Source organism: Sinocyclocheilus grahami, unplaced genomic scaffold (assembly GCF_001515645.1).
Source record: "Sinocyclocheilus grahami isolate Dianchi unplaced genomic scaffold, SAMN03320097.WGS_v1.1 scaffold196.1, whole genome shotgun sequence".
NCBI lineage: Eukaryota > Metazoa > Chordata > Actinopteri > Cypriniformes > Cyprinidae > Sinocyclocheilus > Sinocyclocheilus grahami.
In genome coordinates this window covers 1,733,109-1,756,586 of record NW_015505375.1, presented here as the reverse complement: position 1 = coordinate 1,756,586, position 23,478 = coordinate 1,733,109, and the positions used below count along the sequence as shown (strand labels likewise).

Genomic DNA, 23,478 nt, shown 5'->3' with positions numbered 1-23,478 from the left:
CAGACGGTTTTCGTTAGCTGGGGAAACAGGGCACATTAAGGCAAAAACTTTTAGAGTAAATAAAGCCTCTAGAAACAAGATACGGTCAATTTGTTTCCCCCCCCCCCACATTAAAACTGTTAAGTCAATATAGTGTAGCCAAGAGAAGAACGAGATGAAAGAGAACACTGTATCACTTCCATCTGTTGGAAGTTCCTGGCTTTAGATTCAAATCTCCCTGTGTTGTTTTTGCTTGCAGAGGTGAAGCTCTGAGTTCTTTTTATGTTTATATTTCTCCATGGTGCCTCATTCTACTGAACTTCTTCAGCTGATTTGTAATGGTGAAGTGATGCAGTTGCTATAAATCAAAATGTACAATAAGACCTTTGGCATTTGCATGGGGGATTTATGGATTTATGTTCATTCATAAATCTTTAAATTAACTAAACAACATAAAATGTACATTCAACAATACTATACTGTAAAATTACTGTAAAATTACATGTATTGTCTTTTTTCAATCTTATATTGATTGTAAATTATATGGCAATGCATGCATATTTTTAAAAACTATTTTTACAGTTGTGTTTTACAGTAAATTGATATTTATTTGACCTGTTAAATGTAATTTATAAAACCTGTTTTGCTTTAGCGTTTTTCCCTTTAAAATTAATACAATTCAGGTCATGTGTACTGAACTGTATGTATGTGCTTTGTTTTTTTTATTTATGTGTTTACATTACATCTACATTCTAAAATATGGCGGTGCAGAGCATGTGATCTGCACTTTTCACTGTCCATTAGACTCTAACTACAGGCAGGCAAACTGAGCTTTCCCTTTGACATGCCTCACGCTGTGTGTGTGTGTGTGTGTGTGTACTGAATGCGTGTGTGATTTCCAAGGCCATGGGAGTGTTTTCCAAGTGCTTGCTCTTCCATGAGCACACCTGAGCTCTTCGTCTGATGCGAAGCCTCAGGTTGCTCCGTGTCGAGAGCTGTTTAGGGTAACCATGCGCGACAAAGCTGCCTTCGATCGTGTTTTTCTGTCACTAATTCTCTGTCTCTACTCCATCAGAACCATTCACTCTTCAGTTCGAGCTATAGCAGTCCCCTCCATCTTGGGCTTACATTTAAGTCATTTACTTGGGCTTTTGAAGACATGAAAGAGATGTTCTGAGGTTTTCTGGAACCTGAGATTTGCCTACGCTAACAAACAGCATGCTGAATATCCTGATATCCTCGCTGTTCGATGCGGATCGTAACATGCCATGGAGGAGGCTCGACCGATTGTCCTCATTGGCAGTATTTATCATTTTATTTCTTTGTGTTTTTTTCTGTGTTGCTGAGGTTCATCTTGTTCATCAGTTGTGTTTGTGTTTCAGTTCATTTTAAGTTACATTTGAGTTACAGTAATTCATGGCTTCTCCAATGCGAATATTTCATCATCATCACTTGTATTACATTTAATTTCATTTAGCAGATGGTGATTCATAAAAGTTTGTCCGGATTTATGTTTAAATTTCATGTTGTGACGACACTAAAAGTCTTGGGTAATAAATGGGTTTTTATTTCTTTGAGGGGAGACATATTGGTCGTTGAAATGTTTTATAACGCTGTCCTATCACTTCCTCTCCTTCCCTTCTTTCATGATTCCTAAAGCCTATAGCTATGAGAGAATGTGACCTCTTACACCAAGTTATTTTGGGTTTAACCCTCTGGTCTGGTTTATGACAAGAATTTATCCAGCAGCTTGACTAATCCAAAATATCCCTAGCCTCTCCCCTGGAACTGTCTGTCAATCATCAAGGTATTTGTGGAATTACATCTACAAGCAGTGACCTTGTGACCATTAAATGGACTTTTAATAGAGAACATAGCGTTCAGTGTCTTCACTGTAAAAGTTGGTTTGGTTTTGTCTTTTTGACTGTGCTGAAGTGCTAAAATAACCATTGTCATTAGAGACCGATTTTGTGATTTTTGTGCTGTATCTAATTTGGCAATTGTGGTACCGAGTTAATATAGATTTATTTTATCCTAGTTTTGCTGTTTTCAGAAATTAAATCTTTACCATCTTAATGACAGTTTCAAGAACAGTGGAGATTAGAGAGAGTTTGTTTCCTTTGTTACAGACAGTTGGCTTGTTGAATATAAATTAAACCATTTTAGTCTTTTGTTTGCTGAACTACAGGAATACTTCAGGGATTATCACTGACAACTAAATGATTGATTGCACTCTTAAGGAGTCAATGATATTTTGTGCTTTTGTGAAACTGTTTTGCTTTATATCAGTTGCAAACATAAGTTGACATTTTACACTGAAAAGTACAGCCCATAATACTGATTTCAAAACAATACAAACAGCATTCTAGGGCCCTGTCCTATGGGAGGGGACCCGGAAACCACAGGAAGTGGTCTGTATTGCAGCAATTATGTCCCGTTAGGTTTCCTGAGTGGTTTGTTATCAACCAAAACTTGATCTGAAAGGTTAAAGCACACACAATCTTAGAAGTCTGTAAAACTAAATCAAAGTCCATGTTTTAGTAGGCATAATTAGTTTGCCTAATAATGCAATAGGTTTTGATCACATATTTTGTTTCCAATACTCATTTACGCCTCTTTTTAACAGGCACTTTAACAAACATTAGAGTTACTAAAAATTACTTAAAAATTATTATTTTCTGTTTCTGCTTTAATTGTGTTAATCAGAAAAACAGCCTAATTTGACTCATGTTTTGGAATGCTTGGTTAGTCCAAAAAATGAATGATTATTAATATTATTATTTTACGTTAAAATATAGAAACCCCTTATTTCTCCTACTTCAACCTTATTATACCAAAAACAAAGCATGTCTACTTTACCTTGCTTCCCTCTCTCCATTCCATCCGCTCCTAGGTCAAAACAAAAAGGTCAGGCAAGGGGGCGTCCCTTTAGTTTTTATTGTTGCCTTTATTGTTTAATGTAAAATAATGACACATTTATCACTTAACTCTCGAAAATGACACACGAAACAGCTGCATACACATAAAGAGTTAAAAATTACACATCTGGGATTGCGGTTATACAGCTCACACTGTCCCGGTTCCACCCAACCACCCCCGCAGGACTGTAATGGTCCATTCCAGGCATGTCATGTCATGATTGTTGCTGGGAGAGCAGAGAGAAGCGAGGATCGAGCTCATCTGTTTGAAACTTCTGCCGATGTAGGACGGTTCGCATCGATATTATAAAACTCTGTGGCGCGGTCGACTTTAGGATAGCAAGATTGTCTCGATTCATTATTGTTTTTCACTTTATTGAAAAGAGAAAGAGACTATCGGCACGGTATTCGCGTAGCTTCTGAAGTTTGTGCGTGTTCACGCGCAATAATAATAAGAGATGATGAACTTTGGACTGCGGGATTTCAGCTGTGTTGACATGACTTTGGGCGGTCCGAAGAAATAAACCCGCTTTGCCCGGCGCTGCGGCGGCTGCTGGGCAGGACGGAGGAGGAATATTTTTGTGTTTTGGGTGTAGTGATATTCAACAGCAATAAACTTGCTACGCCGGGAGCCACTAAGATATCAAAATGTCTGCCAAGGCAGCAATAAATAAGGTAGGAAATTACTTTACTAAAGGTACTTTTCAAAACAATTAGACGGGATACGAGTCCTGACCCATTTAAGGAGCGATACATGTTGGAAAACAAATCTTTGATCATTTACTAACCCTCATGTTATTTCAAACATGTACGACCTTCTAACTTAAATGGAACACCAAAGGGAAATGACTGTCACCAGTCATTTTCATTACATGAAGAAAAGATATAAAGAAAGTGAATGGAGACCGAGACTGTCATTCTGACTAATACCTGCATTTCTATTGCAGGAAAAAAGTATTACGAGGTTGGAACATTTTTGAGTGAACTGTCCCTTTAAGATTCATGGACATCCTTGATGGCTAGATAAGTTTAAGACTCGCGAGTTACCTGTTTTGCAGGTGCGGGAAACTACTACTCGGGCCTGTGCGGATGCTGATAAAAGCTTCAAATTATATGCGATATTTGGTTCAGTTGTTATATTATATTCAGCCTGCATATTTGTTTTGGGATTGTTTACACTGTAAGGTATGTGGGGGGAAGACTCGATCAGAATGAGCCGTGGTTTTGTAGTTCTGTATTAGAGTCTGAGAAGTTGTTTTTGCGTGGGATACGTGTGTAAGGTGCCTCGCGAAATACAATGGAGCACATTGTGTTTGTGTGTGTGTTTATACTGCTCTTGAATGGGCTTCCTCTTCCACTGTACTGTGTGAGAAGCATATGAAAACACAGGGTTGTTTACTGCACATTCAGGTTTGGTGAGTTTCTCTTGGAGAAATGGTTACGTGATGATGTAATGCCATGGTATGTATTGACACTGAGATTATATCCAGAAAACATTTAGCACCAAGCACATTTCGCTATATATATATATTACTGACCCCAAACAGTTGTGTGTATATAACTTGTTTATTTAATATTAGTGCTGTCAATCGATAAAAAAAATGAAAAACTAATTGCACATTTTTTTCTGAAATAAATCGCGATTAATTCCACCTAACATTAAATTTTTGAAATATACTTTTATATTGTAATAATTTCACATACAATCTTCAAATGAATGTAGAAACTAGGGCTGCACGATTAATCGAAATTAAATCGCAAAGGTGATAAATCACGATTAGGCAGAAGCTGCGATTGTTGTGCGTATCTTTCAGTGAAGCACGGTTCTGTGATCAGCAGTAAATCTCCATCCGAAGGCCAGAGGACGCTCTCGCGCTGAAACTCCAAATACGTCTCGCAGAAGAAACCCAGGAAATCCCTATAGCGGTTGCTGAATAAACAGAAGATTTAACTGCTTTCATTAATTCAACGTGACTAATAAACACGACTACGACAATATATGGTTTATCTGAGTTTGTCTTATTATAATTTTTATTGTAATAAAGTATATAATACTGCAATGCTAATCGACGTAGCCTTTATCACTGCTTAGAATACTATGAAATATGTTGCGTGCCTTATTCTGTGTAAGAACCCACATCTTCTCACAGAAGGATATATTTCAAACATTCGACTGAGTAAAAACATGTTATTAAATGTGGTACTTTCACGTGCTTTCAGATTGAGCAGCATTTACTACACAGAGCCGTAGTTCACTGACAAGCTACGCTAACAGCTTTCATAATCGCGCGATTAAATCGTCTGCGATTATGAACGCGATTTTGCGTAGCTTGTCAGTGAACTACGGCTCTGTGTAGTAAATGCCGCTCCATCTGAAAGCACGTGCTGGAGATTTACTACTAATCACAGAACCGGCTTTACTGACAAGATGTGCATGACAATCACATTTGATTAATCGTGCAGCTCTAGTAGAAACAACATGAAGACAGTATATTTATGGGCGAGTATCACTTATTCCAATGTCTCTATGAAATAGTTTTTTCCCCTGATATTTAAGCATTGACTGATTATTGAGAGCTATCAATTTTAAATTTATTAGACTTAAAAAAAAAAATTACAACTTCTAATTTAAGTGAACTTAAAACAATCTTCACATAAACCCATTATAATAAATGTCACATTTAGCTACCTGTGCCCTTCAGCAAGTAGGAAATATACAGAAATTAAATAGTTATCAAACACTAAATTCTAAATTAAATATAGATGAATCCTTAAAGCAACAAAAGTAATTGATTTCCTGTTTTTTCTTTTATTCTTTGATTAACAGACATCGCAGCAGCTGGTTATTAGGTTATTTTGGCTGCTTTAAGAGCTGCCGCTGACGAACATGACATGGATCTGACACGCATCGTATTTTCTCACTACTCTTTACCTTTTCTGACTCACTTCAGGTCTTACAGTATATACTCATGAGCTGATGAGTTGAATCGGGTGTGTTAGATGATGCTGGGCTGCTCCAGGACAGTTTTGAAAACCACTGCATTTCAGAGACATGTTCTTTAATGTGACTCATATATAACAAATACCTACATGCATGCACATTTTTAAGGCAGCTTTAATTGCCTTTTTGGTAACTGAATTACTTAACTGATGACATAACTACGACATTGTATGCTAGTAGGTTCATTTGTGCTTTAATATGAAATGATATACAGTGCGCCGGTACATTTGTGTGTGTAATTGAAGAGCACATGCTACGAGCACAAAATAATGACTGACATATGGCCTGACAACATCTTATCTGACTGCAGTTCACTGTTGTTCCAGTGAAGCTTCCTCATCATCTGTACCTTTCCTGCGCTTTTTTGACTAGCTCCTGGGACTAAGGCAAAGTTGGAGGGCGCGTCTGAAAATGCTCCCGTCTCATGTGGCCGTTAATAAACGTAGTTCTTGACAAGAAAAACAAGACCGACGCAGCAGTTGTGAGTAGGGTGACCAACCCTATCTCTGCCCCTGCATAAATTACGTTAAATATTGTTAACGCTGTTAAACTGAAAAAATGTATCGCATGTGTTAATGCTAATTTTGACAGCACTATTTGATATATATTTAAGTTACTGTAATATAGTACTAGAATAGTATTCTTTTTTTAAGGTAGGAAGGCCTTAGTTTAAATAGTTATTGCTGTTTTTAATAAGCAGATAATGTAGTAATTATTACTGTGTATCCCTAAAGCAACAACAGAAGATTTTCCTGAGAAGACATGGCTTCATTTTTTCAGGTGGAAATTTTGTCATCTCTGTTTAAGGTGTGGATCTCACTGGGTGACCTTGTTTTTGTGTCCTAAACTTTTGCTCGGTCTCCCCTGTGTCCTTGTTTTCTCTTTGTTCTGTCTCTGCTATATCTGCTCTATTTTGTTGTGTCTCCTAGTTTTAAATACAAAGAATTAATGTGGATGATTACTTTTTCATTAGGTCCTTTGGAGAAGGTTAAAAAGACTACAGTGTACTCAGTTTGGGACTATTTGTTATTTAAACATCACCGAATAGTTCCAGAACAGACCAGATACACGGTAACCTGTGACTCAAGCCTTAAGACAGCTTACAGAGACAAAAGTCCTTTACGTGACATCAATGACACCACATGCATTGCATTTCTATTGCTCACCAAGTTGCTCTTTAGGGCTTACTTAGGACTTTGGTAGGGATTTTTTTGAGTATGCATTTGTTTTAACAGTTCTTGGGAAAATCATGAACGATTTTTTGTTTTTATTACTGAGAAATAAATATATTTGTAAATAAAATACAGTGAAGTCATAATTTCTGTTTTAGGGTTTAACGAAGCAGAATTCAAAATCTTTGGATTAATCAAGCTAGTCAGTAATAAATGCAAATCCTGTTACAGTTGTGTGATAAAGTCACCGTTTGGTACTGATTGTCTATTCTTGAGTAGAAAACTTCTTGTTAAACTGGACTGTCTCACTCTCACACCCTCTCTGACAGTATCTGACTTTCTGGATTAACACCATGTCATATTCTTTTCCTTGAGTAAATAAATGGTGTATACTAGAGGGGGAAACATTAATTCAATCTAGAAGGAACTAGATCTAGTGTCCTATTTGAATGAAAATGAAGGTGTTTAATATGGAACTGTACATACAGCCTTGATCACCTGTCTGTCTCTCCCATGCACAAAATACAAGAGAAAATTATTTGTAATACTATAAATAGGCCCCTCGAGGTTGTATTCATAGTCAAACAGAAAAAGCGAGAGGGAGAGAGAGCTCTTGTCCTACGTTTCTGTTCTGGAGAGGTTATGTTAATTACTGCTGGATCCTCTGGCCCTCTTTGTGAGCTTGCAGAATTGTTTTTTTTAATCATCAGAGGACAAACATATCTCCACTTTACTGCTGTACCAGACATATTAGAAAAAAGAAGGCATGCAGTTTCAATTTTCTTTGCTGGAAATGGGAATGTTTGTTTCTTTGTCTATATCTGTAGTTTTTGCCTCCTGCAAAAATCTGAAGATAACACTCTAAACATCAAAATCTGGCAGTGTAATGTGCTGTTTGCCGCTCAGAGCCAATCAGACTCGAGTGTGCCTGTGTTGTTGGAAAGCTTGAGCGGTTTCCATGGTGAGCAAAAGCACCGGGCTCTTGGTGCAGCTCCACCGCAGGGCCCATATCTTGATGTGATTGGTGTTGCACGTTGTCAGTATTACTGCCTCACCTCTCGTATTCTTTTGTCAACAGTTATGATGGATATTTTATGATTCATGAGAGTGACGGATCTGTGTGTAGAAGTACAGGTGCATCTCAGTAAATTAGAATGTTGTGGAAAAGTTAATTTATTTCAGTAATTCAACTCAAATTGTGAAACTCGTGTATTAAATAAATTCAATGCACACAGATTGAAGTAGTTTAAGTCTTTGGTTCTTTTAATTGTGATGATTTTGGCTCACATTTAAGAAAAACCCACCAATTCACTATCTCAACAAATTAGAGTACTTCATAAGACCAATAAAAAAAACATTTTTAGTGAATTGTTGGCCTTCTGGAAAGTATGTTAATTTACTGTACATGTACTCAATACTTGATAGGGGCTCCTTTTGCTTTAATTACTGCCTCAATTCAGCATGGCAGGGAGGTGAGCAGTTTGTGGCACTGTTGAGGTGGTATGGAAGCCCAGGTTTCTTTGACAGTGGCCTTCAGCTCATCTGCATTTTTGGTCTCTTGTTTTCTCATTTTCCTCTTGACAATACCCCATAGATTCTCTATGAGGTTCAGGTCTGGTGAGTTTGCTGGCCAGTCAAGCACACCAACACCATGGTCATTTAACCAACTTTTGGTGCTTTTGGCAGTGTGGGCAGGTGCCAAATCCTGCTGGAAAATGAAATCAGCATATTCAAAAAGCTGGTCAGTAATTTATTGAGATGCACCTGTGTATATATACACAGTGGAAGGCTCACTTGGCTGTGTCATTTGCACTTCTTAGACATTTCTGCTTAGTTTAATGCTCAACTAATGAGGACTTAATTAGGCTGTACCCTACTGTCACCCACTGTTAGCCCACCCCCCTCCGTCCTCCTCTCTGGGCTTTCAGTGTTCTGGAACTGTCTGAGGCAGTCTGTACAAGGTTTAGATCTGCACTGTATGTGACAGGAGAAAGCAGAAGTGTATGTGTAATCCTCTGCATGTGTTATCTCTTCAGTTTCTGTATAGTAGCCAGTAGGGATGTAACGATTAAACGCGAGCTGGTTGAAATTCGATTTAAGTATGTGACTATTCAAATCGGTTGAGATGCTAAACAAATCGTGATTCAATTAGGGGTAGGAGTTTATATGAATGTATGTCTGAGGGGAACTTGCTGTCTTTCGATGGTATTTTTTCTTTCCTCTTGCTTCTGTATAATGCATATTAAAGTTCATCAGTTCAGTTCAGTTCATCTGCTCTCATTCAGCTCCTCTGCTGTTTCTGTTTCATGCAGATATTTTTATGCATAGTTTCACAAAACTGAAGTCAAACCATTCTGTTTTTGCTTCAAATTTCGAAACTATACAATGTAATTTAGATTAAACACTGCTCATGTTGCATGTATGCAGCATCTTTGTTTGGATCAAGATTAAAATGCAATGGTTGCCTTTAATTTGAAAAGGAAAGAGCACAGACAACGCCTTAGTTTGTTTATATGAAGAGATTTCTTTTATTTGTTACTTATTTATTTGATTTGGGGCTTGTTTTAAAATTTCAATTTAGTTTTGTTATTTACATTATTTAAATTTTGTTATTTAGCAGACGCTTTTATCCAAAGCGACTTACAAATGAGGACAATAGAAGCAATCAAAACCAACAAAAGAGCAATAATTTACAAGTGCTATATTAATATATTATTATAGTGTTATATTTCAATTTCACAAAGAAACGTAGAGCATTTTGTCCAAGCAATAATAAAAGAACACATTTAATTTATAATTTGTCTTAAATCTCATTTTGTAAAAAAAAAAAAAAACGTGAATCAAATTGTGAAATCAAAATCGTGAATCGAATCTAACCGTGAGTTGAGTGACTCGTTACATCCATAGTAGCCAGTAAGTTCAGACCTGCCAACCTGTACGCATTTTGCGTAGCGGATACGCATTTTGACCTCAAAGCACGCTGGTACGATTTGTCTCTCTAAACTACGCAAAAAACCTGGTGACGCCTCTGTCCACGTGCAGTATTCAAAACAAGCAACAGAAAAAGATGAATAGTTCAACCAATCGGAGCATTTTTTTAATAGGTTTTGCTTTTAAAATTCTTTGTGTTTTATTTCTCTCCAAGCTGGCTCTGTTTGTGTGTCCATGAGTCTGGGCGCTGAGATGAGGAAACGCCTGCATCTTAAAAAGCAACACATGCCGAGCATCTTCCCTTGTAATGACTAAACCTTTTGTCCAACAACAAAAAGGAACATTATAACATTATTTTACTGCACAACATCAGACAAATATTTAAAATAGTTTTCCTCTTGATCCGATGTGGCTTCTTATCACAGAATGACGCAGAAATAAATTCTACACTGGAATAACGGCGATTAGCAGTGGATTATAAATATAACGTTACTTAATTATTAAAATACTCTAGGTGGTTTTAAGAACACAGATAAACATTGTCGCAGTACAGTGTTTATTATCTTAATGTTCTTTTTGAATGTCATCATTCAAAGTGTTTCTGTCTTCTTTCATTCAGTTACAGCGATAGCTGGCTGTTTTTGTCCATATTGGGGATTTCCTAGCATCCGGAGTTCTATTTCTTCTATAATGTATATGTGGATTTTCTGCGTGAGGGCGCCCTCAGGCGTCCAGTGTGAATGAAACGCATTACATGTGTTCATAGCACTAAATAATGGCCAATCCATAAAAATAATGCTACTTTTTTTTAAATGGCATTTAAAAATAGCAAAAAAGAACTAAACCAAAAACTGAGGTATTTATTGAACCGTGGGCTGTTTTGTATTGAACTGTATTGTTGCATCCCTACTTTTTACTCTAAAATACTGTATAACAGGAATATCACAAACTGAGTGCAGACCCTGATTATTAACCTATAAAAAATATTTAACATTAAATCTTGCAACTTTTCAGAATGCCGCAAGCGCACTGTGGGTCATGTGACAAGAACCAACCAATCAGCTTCATCCTTTCCCGTAACAACATTGAAAGCTCAGCCAAGATGAAGGAACAGCTGAACATAGCTGTATAGGATATACATTTTTAAATAAATTTAGTAGCAGAACTACTGCAAGTGATTTTTAGTGCTGCAAATCCATTTATCCTTTGCTGAAACATCCGCGTCTTCATGAACTGCGCAGGTCATGGTTGCTTAGCAATGGCAGACGCCTCTGGAGCGCATGCGCCCGAACGCTTTGGGGAAAAGGCAGAAAGTGTCGCGCTTAGTGTTTTCCAATGCGTCTTTAGGTGCGACATGTCAATGACCACTAAGAGCAGGGGCGGATTTAGTGAATTGGGGGCCCAGGCAAAATATAGGAATGGGGCCCTATACATTTCCACACATTTTCCTAGATCAATCTTGAGGTTCCTTTTTTGTTGTTTTCAGCATAAGCCTGTGTGCAAAGGCTGTATAATTCTAAACTTTAAAATACATTTATTTTTAGTTGTTTTAACTACAAATTTAAATAAAATGAAAAGGCAATTATACATTTACACACCTAAAATACATATATCAAGAGCATGCTCACAGATGAGAACAAAACAGCGTTGGATGAAGTGGATTAAAGCCCTGCACGGGCCTCAAATATAGGTCCTAGCCTGTCTTTTTTGCCCTTTTCCCAAAAAAAGCTTATACTACTGTTTCAGCTATTAAAATAGTTCCGTTTTGTATGTAATGGAAAAGTGATTATATTTTTAGTTTTTTTATAAAGTAAATTTAAAAAAAACATTTGGAGTATTTTTTGTTCGTTAAATGTACTTTTTTTTTTTTTTTTTAATTAACGGACAGCGGCAGACAGTGAATTGATCATAGCCTATAGCCTATGTTTGATCAATTTAGCCTTCTCTAATCATCAGGACTTGCCTAAAATATAATCTATATAAAACAGTACAAGTATATCACAATGTTAGTTTAAATGTTTAACCTATATAAATGTGCGCTGTCACCTTTTTAAACAACCAAAAAGTGGCTGTTTCGTTGTCTGTTGAGGAAGTACAGACGCTCCTCTCGTTGATAGCAGAGGAGCGGATCCAGCGAGAGCTTGATGGGGCGATGCGGAATAAACGTTTTTCAGGAGTCGCGGCAGTAGAGGCGGCGCAACTATAACGACAAATGAATAATCCCACCCACTCTAAAGCGATACTAAACTGCAGTGGAAATGCAAACCGAGGCAAGCCATGCCGAGCCGAGCCGAGTCGTACCACGCAGTGGAAAAGCGCCATTAGACGCATATCCAATCGTTTGTGCGGAGAGTGGAAGCTGAAGCGCGCTCTGCAGGACATGGAGGCGCCAGTGCGATCACTTGCATTTTTTTCTAACAGTGGAAACAACTTAAAATACACAGTCATTTTTGCTCATAAAGCTAAGAGTAATACGTCATTCTAAACTGTAAAGGGTCTAGTTTTATTTGTGTGCACTCACAATATCAACAAAACATTGTGCTTTTATAAAATAAATAAAACAAACGCTTTCTGCCGTCTCGGGCTTGAACAGGAGCGCTTCACAATGATGAACCTAAACTCAGACATGATAAAAATATATAGAAAGCTTTAAATTACTACGTTAAAACGAAATAATTCAAATCAAAAATAGACTCCTAATAAAATAAACTCTTTCATTATGTAATCCGTGCATTTCTCTCTAAAGGCACATCCAATTAGGAGATGGCGAGTCATTTTTTTTATCACTAGAATTGATGGAATCAATTATAATTTGTTTTGTTTTATAATTCCGTACAATTAAAAAAAAAACACAAATTAGAATGGCATATGTAAAACTTTGTCCTATAATTGTATAGCTGTTTTTTCTGATTTTTATGTTGCTCTGTTCTGAATACCTTAAAATTTAAAGGATTTGCTGCAACGCAATTTTGTATGTTAATTATTAATATTTTTTATCAATGCAGCAAATGCTTTAAAAAACAGCTTTAAAATTACTTAATTGCGTTCCAGACGCTTTTAAAGTACTTTTCACTATAAATTTTAGGGGTAGCTTGAATGTAAACATTGTCATGAATTCGTTGTATTCCCATTTGTAAAATAGCCAACAAATTCATTGTTGTAGGCTAACCCGATCTCATGAAAGTGCGTATAGCACGATTTTCTGCTTCTATTTGGTGTAATATTTCTATGCAGAAATTGACTTTGGCATTCAAAAGACTGATAAATTCATAATAAACTGCATGTGTTCAGTCGACAGAAATACGGGACACGCAGGCCTATAATAACTGCTGAAATGTTTGCGGGGCAAATCTCAGATCAGTCTGAGCGCTCATGGTACTCGCAGTGCGTACAGCCCTACACCTGCAGGCGCCACTGACTCGGACGGTTGTCGTGGTAATAAACACCGTAAACAGCAAACGTTCGCGTGTCAGTGCTTAATACGCATATCCTATATGAAAAGCATTTTAGGGGGCCCTTGGCTTTTGGGGGCCCAAGGCGGTCGCCTACCTTTGCCTAATGGGTAAGTCCGCCCCTGCCTAAGAGTGGTCAAGTACTCAGCGAGGCAGCTGTAACAGAACATGCTAAATTTAGGCGACGCAATCAGCTACATTTGTACTTAAAGTTTCTTTTCTTTTTTTTTTAAGCACATCAATTTGGTGTGAGATAGGAACGGCTTACAATAAATGATTTGTGTGTACACCTACCATATTTTGGGGACAAATTTGTAACCAGAAGTGAGCAAAATCTGACACAACCTCCTTTTGGGGATGTCCTCATTTGGAAAAATGTTATAAAAATAATAAATGAATATATATTTTAAAAAATCTATTACATTTTTGATTTTAAATGTTTTCCATTTTAAATGTGCTGAACAAATGGGCTGAACTGAAATAAGGAGGGACATTTTTCAAACATACTTGCAGAGCTGTAGCTGCTACATGGAGTCAGAAAGTTTTGGTAGACCTTCCCATATTTTATTGTTGTTGTTTTTTTTGGTGTTGGAGTAATGGTATCTATTCTAGTTCTCCACATTACCTCATTGTGATTAGAAACATTTCTGAACACCATATATCAGTTGTTTGTGTGTAAATGTTCGCCATCATTTGTTAATGTCTTTATCTGTCTGGTGTCGGTAAGTTGTGCATGTATGGAACAAGACTTTTTTCTGCTTAGTTTAAAAAAGTTGTTTTCCACTGGGAAGATCGTTTTTATTTATTTTTACCCAAAGATTTTCCATCACATTTATCAGTGCTACTTGATGTACACCAATCTGGCTGAGAGAATGGGGGAACGTACAGAAAAAAAAATCTGCTTTAATCTGAATCACATGTCGAGTTTTAGTGAGCCTTCTTCTCTCAACCATGATAGTACAGAGCCCTACAGGAGATTGTGGGCTACAGTGACCCAGACGCACACTCAGCATGCCAAATTCCTTCATGTTACCTCAGATTGAACTGGTTGAATATAATAGGTGATGCCCATCTAGCTTGTGTGTTCTGAGCAGATCCGTGGAGTAAGTCGCATTGATAAGGTGGATTATTTTCAACGGTATTGCCCCCGTATAATTGTTGTTTAAGCGATGACTAAATGCAGACTGAGTTTGAAGAGATTACAGACCTCGCAGCGTTTATTTACCTCTAAGACTGCAATGGCTGTGTTTATTTGATAATAGTCTGTTATTATTGTATCATGTGTGCATAATGATAGTGAACGCACCTAGATTTGGTGTGTGGGGATGGAGTGTGTGAGAATTAGGGGTGGAACGGTTCAACTTACTCACGGTTCGGTTTGTATCACCGTTTTAGAGTCATGGTTTCGGTACGGTTCGGTATGCGCAATGTTTAGGCAAAAACTATACTGTAAAAATAAAGAAAATAAGAATAATCTAACTACAAGCAACAGCACAAATAAATACAAAAGAGTAAAGATACAAATAAAATAAACGGTGATTTTCTGTTTTTTTTTAGGTAGGTCTAACGTTAGTTTTCAGGTACAGAAATTGAATAAAGTAATGAAATGTAAAACAGCATTGCATATTTGACTGTATAAATTAAAGCTTAATCTTTATTAAAGTTACAAAAGCTATTCGCTCAAGAGCAGTGAATGATTTCTTTGTTGTTGCTGTTTGATTAATATTAAGAAAGTGCTGTCACTTTAAGAGAATGCACTGATCCAGTGCACTGATACATTACGTTCAGCCAGCTATGTCTGCTATAGGATACTTACCAAGACGGGCATTTTGACATACTTTTTGTGTGAATTTGTCCATTTAAACACAATACTAAAAGCTCAATATATGCGCGCGCGTTCTGAGACGCGTGTTTGCGCGCTTCGGATGAGCACACGCACAAACTTGTCACTGCGCGCGCCCTCTGGCTCTTAAATGTTTAAACTGGCAAAGCTTAAATTAGTTTAGTTTAACACAGATATCAACGTGTGCTGTTCAGGTCTCACCTGTGCGCGAAGCCAGAATGCGCATCCATCCACAGAAACGTATATTAGCCGAACCCTGTTTGTTTTACGTGTTATTTATAGCAAACAAACCATATTACAGATGCGTTGTCAGATTTAAGTTGAATCGCGGTCGAACCGTGTGTGAAGAATTGTACGGTTCGATTTTTTTTTTCCTGGAACCGTCCCACCCCTAGTGAGAATATTGCGATTAGGGATGCACGATATATCGGCCACCATATCGGTATCGGCCCATATCGGCTCATTTTTTCTGTTATCGGTATCGGCCTGATAAGACAATTTGGCCGATATCTTAAAGCCGATAAATAATGCATTATTTCCTTCAGAGATACTTCAGATGCGCGCTGTTCGTTTGCAGCCTTTTGTGCAATTGTACGTTGAAGTGTTTGGGATGTGGCTTTTAATGATGAGACCTTTTTTGTAATCAGGCTCTCAAAAAGTATATAACAATTTGGATATAGATTTATCGGCCAACATATCGGTTATCGGCTTTCAAAAATAAAGAATAATCGGTTATCGGTATCGGCCAAAATTTTCATATCGGTGCATCCCTAATTGCGATGATGGTCTTCGTTTAAAGGTTTGGTTTGTGTGTGCATTAGTGATTTTGTGGCGTTTATGTGAGTGCAGGGCTCTGAAAGATACTAAAGCTGACAAGCTCACTACCACATGAGAACGCACGTTATCTTGTAAAAACTCTCTTAGTAAAGTCTGTTTGTGTTTTTAGCGGGCAGTCTTTCTTGGCTTCTCAGTGTCTGTTGTCGGTCCAGCTTTCCATTAGGCCTACTTTCTCAGACCCAGGTCCCCTCACTCCCCTGACCTCAGCTTTGCTGTGCTCACAGCACAAAGCGGGTTGGCTGAGATTTACTCTGTGTTTATGAAGCTGGGGAAACTTTAGAAGGCTGTTTTGAAGATAACGCTTGAGCAATTTTCTCACTGTTGCCGTGTCCCATAAGTTTTAAGTAGCATAATTGCACATACTGCTGAAAGCTCTTTTGACTTCATTTGGCTTTCAACTCCTCTTGAGCTATTTTAATTAACTTTTTTTACTAGATTTGTAAGAGGTTCTTATGAATTTCAGCATGAATGGAGTTTGGCTTGAATCTGAAGTTCTGCAACTTTATTTTTCAAACAATTAAATCAGATATAGCTTTTCTCTATTCATCTTTGCCTCTACTGAACTGGCCACGTTTCCATTGATTTGAGATCTGAATGATCAGGTAACTTACAGAACCTACCAACAATAAAATATACTTAAAATCTAGGACTTTAAACAATGAAATAAATAATAATTCTAAATAAAAAATTTAATTCCTTCAGACAGGTAAATAATTGCATGTGCCACATCGGGCATTCTGCTTTGGACAGCTTAGTTGATTATATTGAGAGTCATCTAGTTTTGTTTTGCTTCAGTCTAGACCGACTGAGTTTTTGTTGAGACAAACTTCACAAACCTTTTGTGTTAAACTAAATTATCCCACCCCTGGCCTCAGATGTTTGCAGTTCTTGGTTCAAGATAATTAGTTTCAAGGGGAAGCCCTCCATTTTCTTGAGTGCCATTTTTCTCAAAGTGGTAATTAGAATTTTTTTTTTACACATTAAGTATGCTCTGTTGCCTTTTTATTTATAAAATGTTTTTGTAATATGCTCTATCGTGTATTTTTTGTTTGTTTGGTGTCACATGTTCCTTCAGAAATCATTGTAATATGCTGATTTGTTGCTTATTTCTTATTATTACCTTAAAGGGGTCATATGATGAGATTTCAAGTTTTCCTTTCTCTTTGGAGTGTTACAAGCTGATTGTGCATAGATAAGATCCCTGAAGTTGCAAAGACTAAAGTCTCAAAACCAAAGAGATATTCTTTATCAAAGATAAGACTCTGCCAAATGATCTTTAAAAAAGCATCATATGACCCATTCAAGTTTAAAATAGTTGTGCTGCTTAATATTTGGAATTGTTGTTTTTCAGGATTCTTTAAATAAGAAGTTCAAAAGAACAGCATTTATTTGAAAGCAGAATTTTTTTTATGTTTTACTCTCGCTTTTGATCAGTTGAATGTATCCTTGCTAAATAAAAGTATTAATTTCTGTCAAGGAGGGAAAGAAAATATTACTTACCAACCGTTGTTCACTGACGAGCTGCGCAAAACCACGTTCATATTCACGTGATTTTTTGCGCAGCTCGTCAATGAACAACGGCTCTGTGTAGTTAATGCTGCTCAATGTGAAAGCCCGCAGGTGATGGAGATTTACTGCTGATTACAGAACCGGCTTTCTGAGAAGATTCACATTAAATATCGCATGCGATTTATCGTGCAGCCCTATTACCAACCCTCTACACACAGCTTGGCAATAGAATCGCCATTGGCTAGTCTTTTTTTTTTTTTGTTTATTCGCCAGACTAATATACCATTTTATTTATTTATTTTATATATATACTGTATGCATGCATATATATATATATATATATATATATATATATATATATATACTAGGGGTGTAATGGTACACGTATTTGTACCGAACCGTTTCGGTACGGATGTGTACTGCATGAATACAGCTTTTTTTTTTTCTTCTCTTCTCAGGAAATTCAAATAATAAATGCCGTTTTGACCGTCTTTTATGTGGCATGACAGATCGCTGTATAAACGCCTTAGAGAGCCGCTTCTGGGACGGTTCAGAAACGTGCTGGTATAATCCCAACACAAGCACTGACTAGAGCGGCCGCGATCAGCTCCGGTTCCCGTGTCTGAGCCGTGACGCCCCGCTGATTTGTGCAGAGCGGAGCGCGATTGAACGCGATAATTCCTTCCTCTGTACTACTAGTTTTAACGCGAATAAACATGACTGAATTTTTCAAAGACATCAACAATACAGCGTGGACATAAAATGTCACGTAGCATTTAATTTACTTTTACTTGACTTTACTTTTAGTCATTTAGCAGACGCTTTTATCTAAAGTAATTAAAACTAAAAGCTAAAACTCTATAAATACTATATATATACACACACATTTAAGAAAATAAAATAAATTAAATACAAATTACAAATGCATACAACAACATTTCAAAACTAAAACATTTAAATGAAAACAAAAAAAACATTACCTCAGCAAGTCATCAGTGTCCACAGCTCGTTAGTTCACTAGAGAAATTAAGTCTAGAGAGGAGCATTTTGCGAAATATTACACCATATACTCATTATATTTTACTAAACCTGTTAGTCTTAATTACTTAATGTACAGTATGTTTAAATTAATCTGTTATGAAACATGCTATGACAGCCATTGTGTAATTTAATATATTTTAACAAATAGCTTAGAAATTGTATTTTATAAGTTAATTTAAAAACTGGATTATATGCAATTTACATGCTTGCATACATTTTTTTTCTTTTTCTTTTTTTAAGTTGAGTGTTGATCATCTATTTAAAAATAAATAGCAATTAAATTTAAGTTTGGGTTAAGTTGTTAGGCCTAATTATAACCTTATAATGTAAAAGGTCTCCCTATAGTTTTAAGCATAAGCTGAGGTAGATTTTTATCACTAAGAAAATTTGAATGTATAACTGAATGTATTTAAAGAAAGAGCAACTTGTTAAAAAAAAAAAAGGTTAGTTTTTCCCCCTGCTGTACCGAAATCATACCGAACCGTGACGTTAAAAACGAGGTACGTACCGAACTGCCATATTTGTGTACAGTTACACCCCTAATATATACTGTATGCATATATATATATATACTGTATGTATGTGTGTGTATATATATAAACTTATGTTTGTAAAATAACACGGGTTTTTAAATATCTGAAAGTACACTCTTAACATCAGTCAGTCAAGCATTATAATATGATATTAAGATATGATAATTAAGCATTATTTAATGATAGAACTTTAGTAATCAGAATTAAAACTTGGTAACCATGTATGAATGCATATTTGTCATTTTAACTGAACTTAAGATATTGTTGCTCATTCAGTGTTTCTGTAAAAAAAAGGGGAAAAACTAACAATAATGCTGATAAGATAAGAATAATACTACAAATTCTACTACTAATAACAATATAAAACGCACTCAGGATTAATGAGCTACTGGGTTCATGAATATTAATTATGTTGTCTGTGTTCGCTCGAACTGATTTGCTGAAATCAAAAACAGGGACGATGGATAGATGTGCTCTAGCCAATGAGATTGCCGTTTGTGCATTAGTTCCGCCCACTACTGGAGAAACAGGCGTATCTTCTGCTTGTTCTTAAAAGCTGAAGAATTCCAAACAAACTCCGTTATTTTGACAGGAAAATACAACAAAGAATATTGTTTTCATGTAGTGCGTAGATTCGGCATGCTATGTAAGACTCTCTCGCTCTTTCTCTCTGGTGTGAGAAACCGTGCTCTCAGCAAAGAGACGACGAGTAATGCGCTTTCACACGAGTTTACGGTACGTCAAATACATGTATGCTGCGCTTGACAGAGAGTGAAACTCTGAAGTTTATGCTAATCTTTAACTTAGCCTCCAACTCACACACTGGTGAGTAAAATCTAAGAATTTATTAGCCAATGGCTAATGTTAGACATAATTTAGTTGCCCAGAGTGAATTACTAGTCTAGCATTTTAGAGGGTTGTTTACCTCAAACTTTTGAGCAAGTGCATAAGGGAATTGTTAGCATTTCACAGTGTAAATATTTGAGTGATAATACCGGTTATATATTATTAGTATAGAAATATATGGACTCATACACATATGCTCTGTGATTATATGCGGGGGAGGCCCTAATTATTCCTGGATATTAATTATATACTGTACTAGTGGTGAAGGGAATTAATCTGGCTTTAGCTGCACCTCATTAACTCTCAGGCTGTCTATCTTGGGCCACAGAACAGGCATTGTGGGGCAGAATGCTGTCTGTAAGGGCTTGGGAATTCCTTTGAGTGAGCTTGGACTGGTCATGTGACCCTCGGCTGGGAGGCCTATCTGGGGTGATTGCTATTTCTGTGGGTCTGGGACATAAGCAGAACCAAGGTCTCCTATTTATCCCTCTCTTTCCCCTCTCACTCATCATTTTGCCCGTCCTTCTTTTGTTTCTCTTTCTTTCACACTCTATCTCTCTCTTACATACACCCTGACAAAGGGACCCCCTGCTGAATGAGGCTGTTGTTGTACAGTTACACATCATTGTGCTTCTGTATGTGTGTGTGTTTTGCATCACAGATTCTGGCTGTGGAATTCAGATGTGGGAACAGCCTCGTTTCGGTTGTTAGCTCAGAGCTCTGAACATGGACATTGCACAACACCACGTTATCGAATAAATAAGACCACCTCCCCCTTTAGACAGGCTTAACTTTATGACTGTATTTTTAGTTTCTCCTCTTGTTCATCTTAACCATTTACTCCTGTTCAAAAGATTTGGGTCAGTAAGATTTTTTTTTTCTTTTAAAGGGGTCATATGATGCGATTTCAAGTTTTCCCTTCTCTTTGGAGTGTTACAAGCTGTTCGTGAATAGATGAGATCCCTAAAGTTGCAAAGACTATAAAGTCTCAAACCCAAAGAGATATTCTTTATAGAAGTTAAGACTCATCCACGCCCTCTTAAAACGCCTCGTTCTAACACGCCCCCACATGTCTACATCACGATGTGGGAAGATTTACATAACGCCGCCCAAATGTTCACGCAAAGAAAGAAGGCGTAACTTTATTGTTGCTGCCACCGCCGTGTTGTGAAGATGCTGTGTGTTTGGTTGCGAAAGCGAAAATTTGCTTTGTTTGGTCTTCCAAAAGAGGACACGACTAGAAATCAGTGGTTAAGTTGTATTAACACTGTTCCACCCAAATATTCAGATGTGTGCAGCGCATTTTATGTAGAACTGTTTTCTGAACCTGGGAGAGTAGACTACAATGCCGGCTGCGAGCGGTCACAGACTGTAAGTACATTTTCATATTTAAAGGATTTGCCACTGACGATTCAAACGCGAGTTTTGAGCAGTGTAGAGTAGCACTTGTTGTTTGTTATTTCTCCGATCACAAATGCAAACATGGTTTTATGTTTACGCGGCGCGATGCAACGCGTAAAAAGACAGTATAAATCATTATAATCAGTAATTATGTCCCACTGGATGCAACAAATGCCTAGTTTATAATTGGTTTTAATGGTTTTGTTTCGAATCTCCGGGACACGGCATCACAGTATGTTAAGGGGCATAACATTTCCGTCACACGCTTGATGTATTCGGCCGATCACAACGCACTAGATAGCTGGCCAATCAGCGTACACCTCGGTTTTCAGACCGATGAGCTTTGTAAAAATCGACACGTTTCAGAAAAGCGGGGCATAGAGGAAAAACAATAATGTACAGTATGTGGAAAATAATGTTTTTTGAACCTTAAACCGCATAAACATGTTTCATTACACCAAATACACAAAATAATGTTCTTTTTTAGCAATATCATATGACCCCTTTAAGTATTTTAACTCCAAATTGTCAACATTTAATGATTCAAAATGGTTATAAGAAAATCTTCAGGTTTTTTTTTTTAGACAAACATCACAATTCTGTCAGAGAGAGAATGAAAGAGAGTGTGAAGGGCCTTGGCTTCTTATCAGCACATTCCTACCCTGTGGAATTGTGTGTGTCTGTGTGTATGTGTGTAGGGCAGATAACTCAGTGAGTGCTCATTGGGTCAGTGCAGTGCTGATTTAAAAACTCCTGTGGCAAGGCCAGAATCTGCGGCCTGGTTATCTTCCCTAACCTGCAAGCGCTTTGCCACTGCAAACTTAAAATAAAATGTGTGTGTGTGTGTGTGTGTGTGTGTGTCTGAGTTAAGAGTGAGAGAGAGATAATCCAGTCAGTGCATACGTCTTTACCATGCTTTGAATGAAGAGGTTATTGACTCTAGAGGTGGGTGAACTGCTCTTGAAGGAGTCTTATACTTTAGTGAGTATACAAGAAGACGTACTTGAAGGGTTTATGTGCTGTTCCGACTGTTCTCCATTTGTGCTGTCAGCTCAGAGATGTTTGGTTGAGTTCAGATGACCTTGCTATGAGGGTGCCTGCAAAACACTGTGGCAATAAAGGGTCAGTTAGCATGTTCACCATGTGCCATGCTGGGAAAGAGAAGGTCTTATCAGAGGGTCTTGCTTGTTTAAACACATGGAAATTAGCGAGAGAACTGAGTCACTCATGGACGTTTTAGACTATATAAGGTCTTTTATGCAGTTTTGCCACATTTGAGTTGTTTTTTAGAACTCATGATCTCTACTTTGTGTAGCGAGACTCTGCAGGTTCTGGTGGATCTACCAAAAATGGTCACTTTAGGTTACTACGTAAATCAGGAAACCTTCTTAAGATGCCAGACACATGAGGTGTGAGATGGAGTTCAGTGTCCTGTATTTGTATGTTAGTGGTTTGCTGGCTTTTTCCTGCTGATGATGGCCTTTCTCAGGCTGTGAGGACGTTTAAAAGAAGCGTGGACATGGTGGAGATTAACTTTTTAATCCTAGTGCACAGGATTAGAGGTTTTTATATTTTTATCTCTACTTCTTCTTTGCACATCAAACATTCAGTCTGTCTGCCGTGTTAGTAAAACATGAGATCATGTTCTTGCAGTTAGTGCTTAATATCCTTTTACATTTCTGTGGTCTTTTCTTAAAGGGGTCATATGATGAGATTTCAAGTTTTCCTTTCTCTTTGGAGTGTTACAAGCTGATTGTGCATAGATAAGGTCCCTGAAGTTGCAAAGACTAAAGTCTCAAATCCAAAGAGATATTCTTTATCAAAGTTAAGACTCTGTCACGCCCCCCTAAAATGGCTCGTTCTAACACGCCCCCACATATCTCGTTCACTATGTGGAAATATTTGCATAATGCGCCCAAATATTCACGCAAAGAAAGAAGGCGTGGTTTCAGTAACCGCAGTTAGTGTTGAAGCAGCCATGTCAGGGAGACGCTGTGTGTTTCTAGGCGAAAGCA

The 23,478-nt window shown here is 37.3% G+C and overlaps 1 protein-coding gene across 9 annotated transcripts in view; it reads left to right on the top strand.

The window, feature by feature from the left end:
* Positions 1-23,478, top strand: part of tjp1a (tight junction protein 1a) — a 137,151-nt gene that overhangs the window by 42,092 nt on the left and 71,581 nt on the right. Inside the window, exon 1 of one of the 9 annotated variants that reach the window (XM_016285375.1) lies at positions 3,143-3,572. The exons of the other annotated variants lie outside the window; for them this stretch is intronic. Coding sequence (XP_016140861.1) covers positions 3,546-3,572 — 27 coding nt within the window. The 5' untranslated portion in view covers positions 3,143-3,545. Of the gene's footprint in view, positions 1-3,142; positions 3,573-23,478 lie in introns of those variants that run through there. 9 annotated transcript variants of the gene reach the window in all.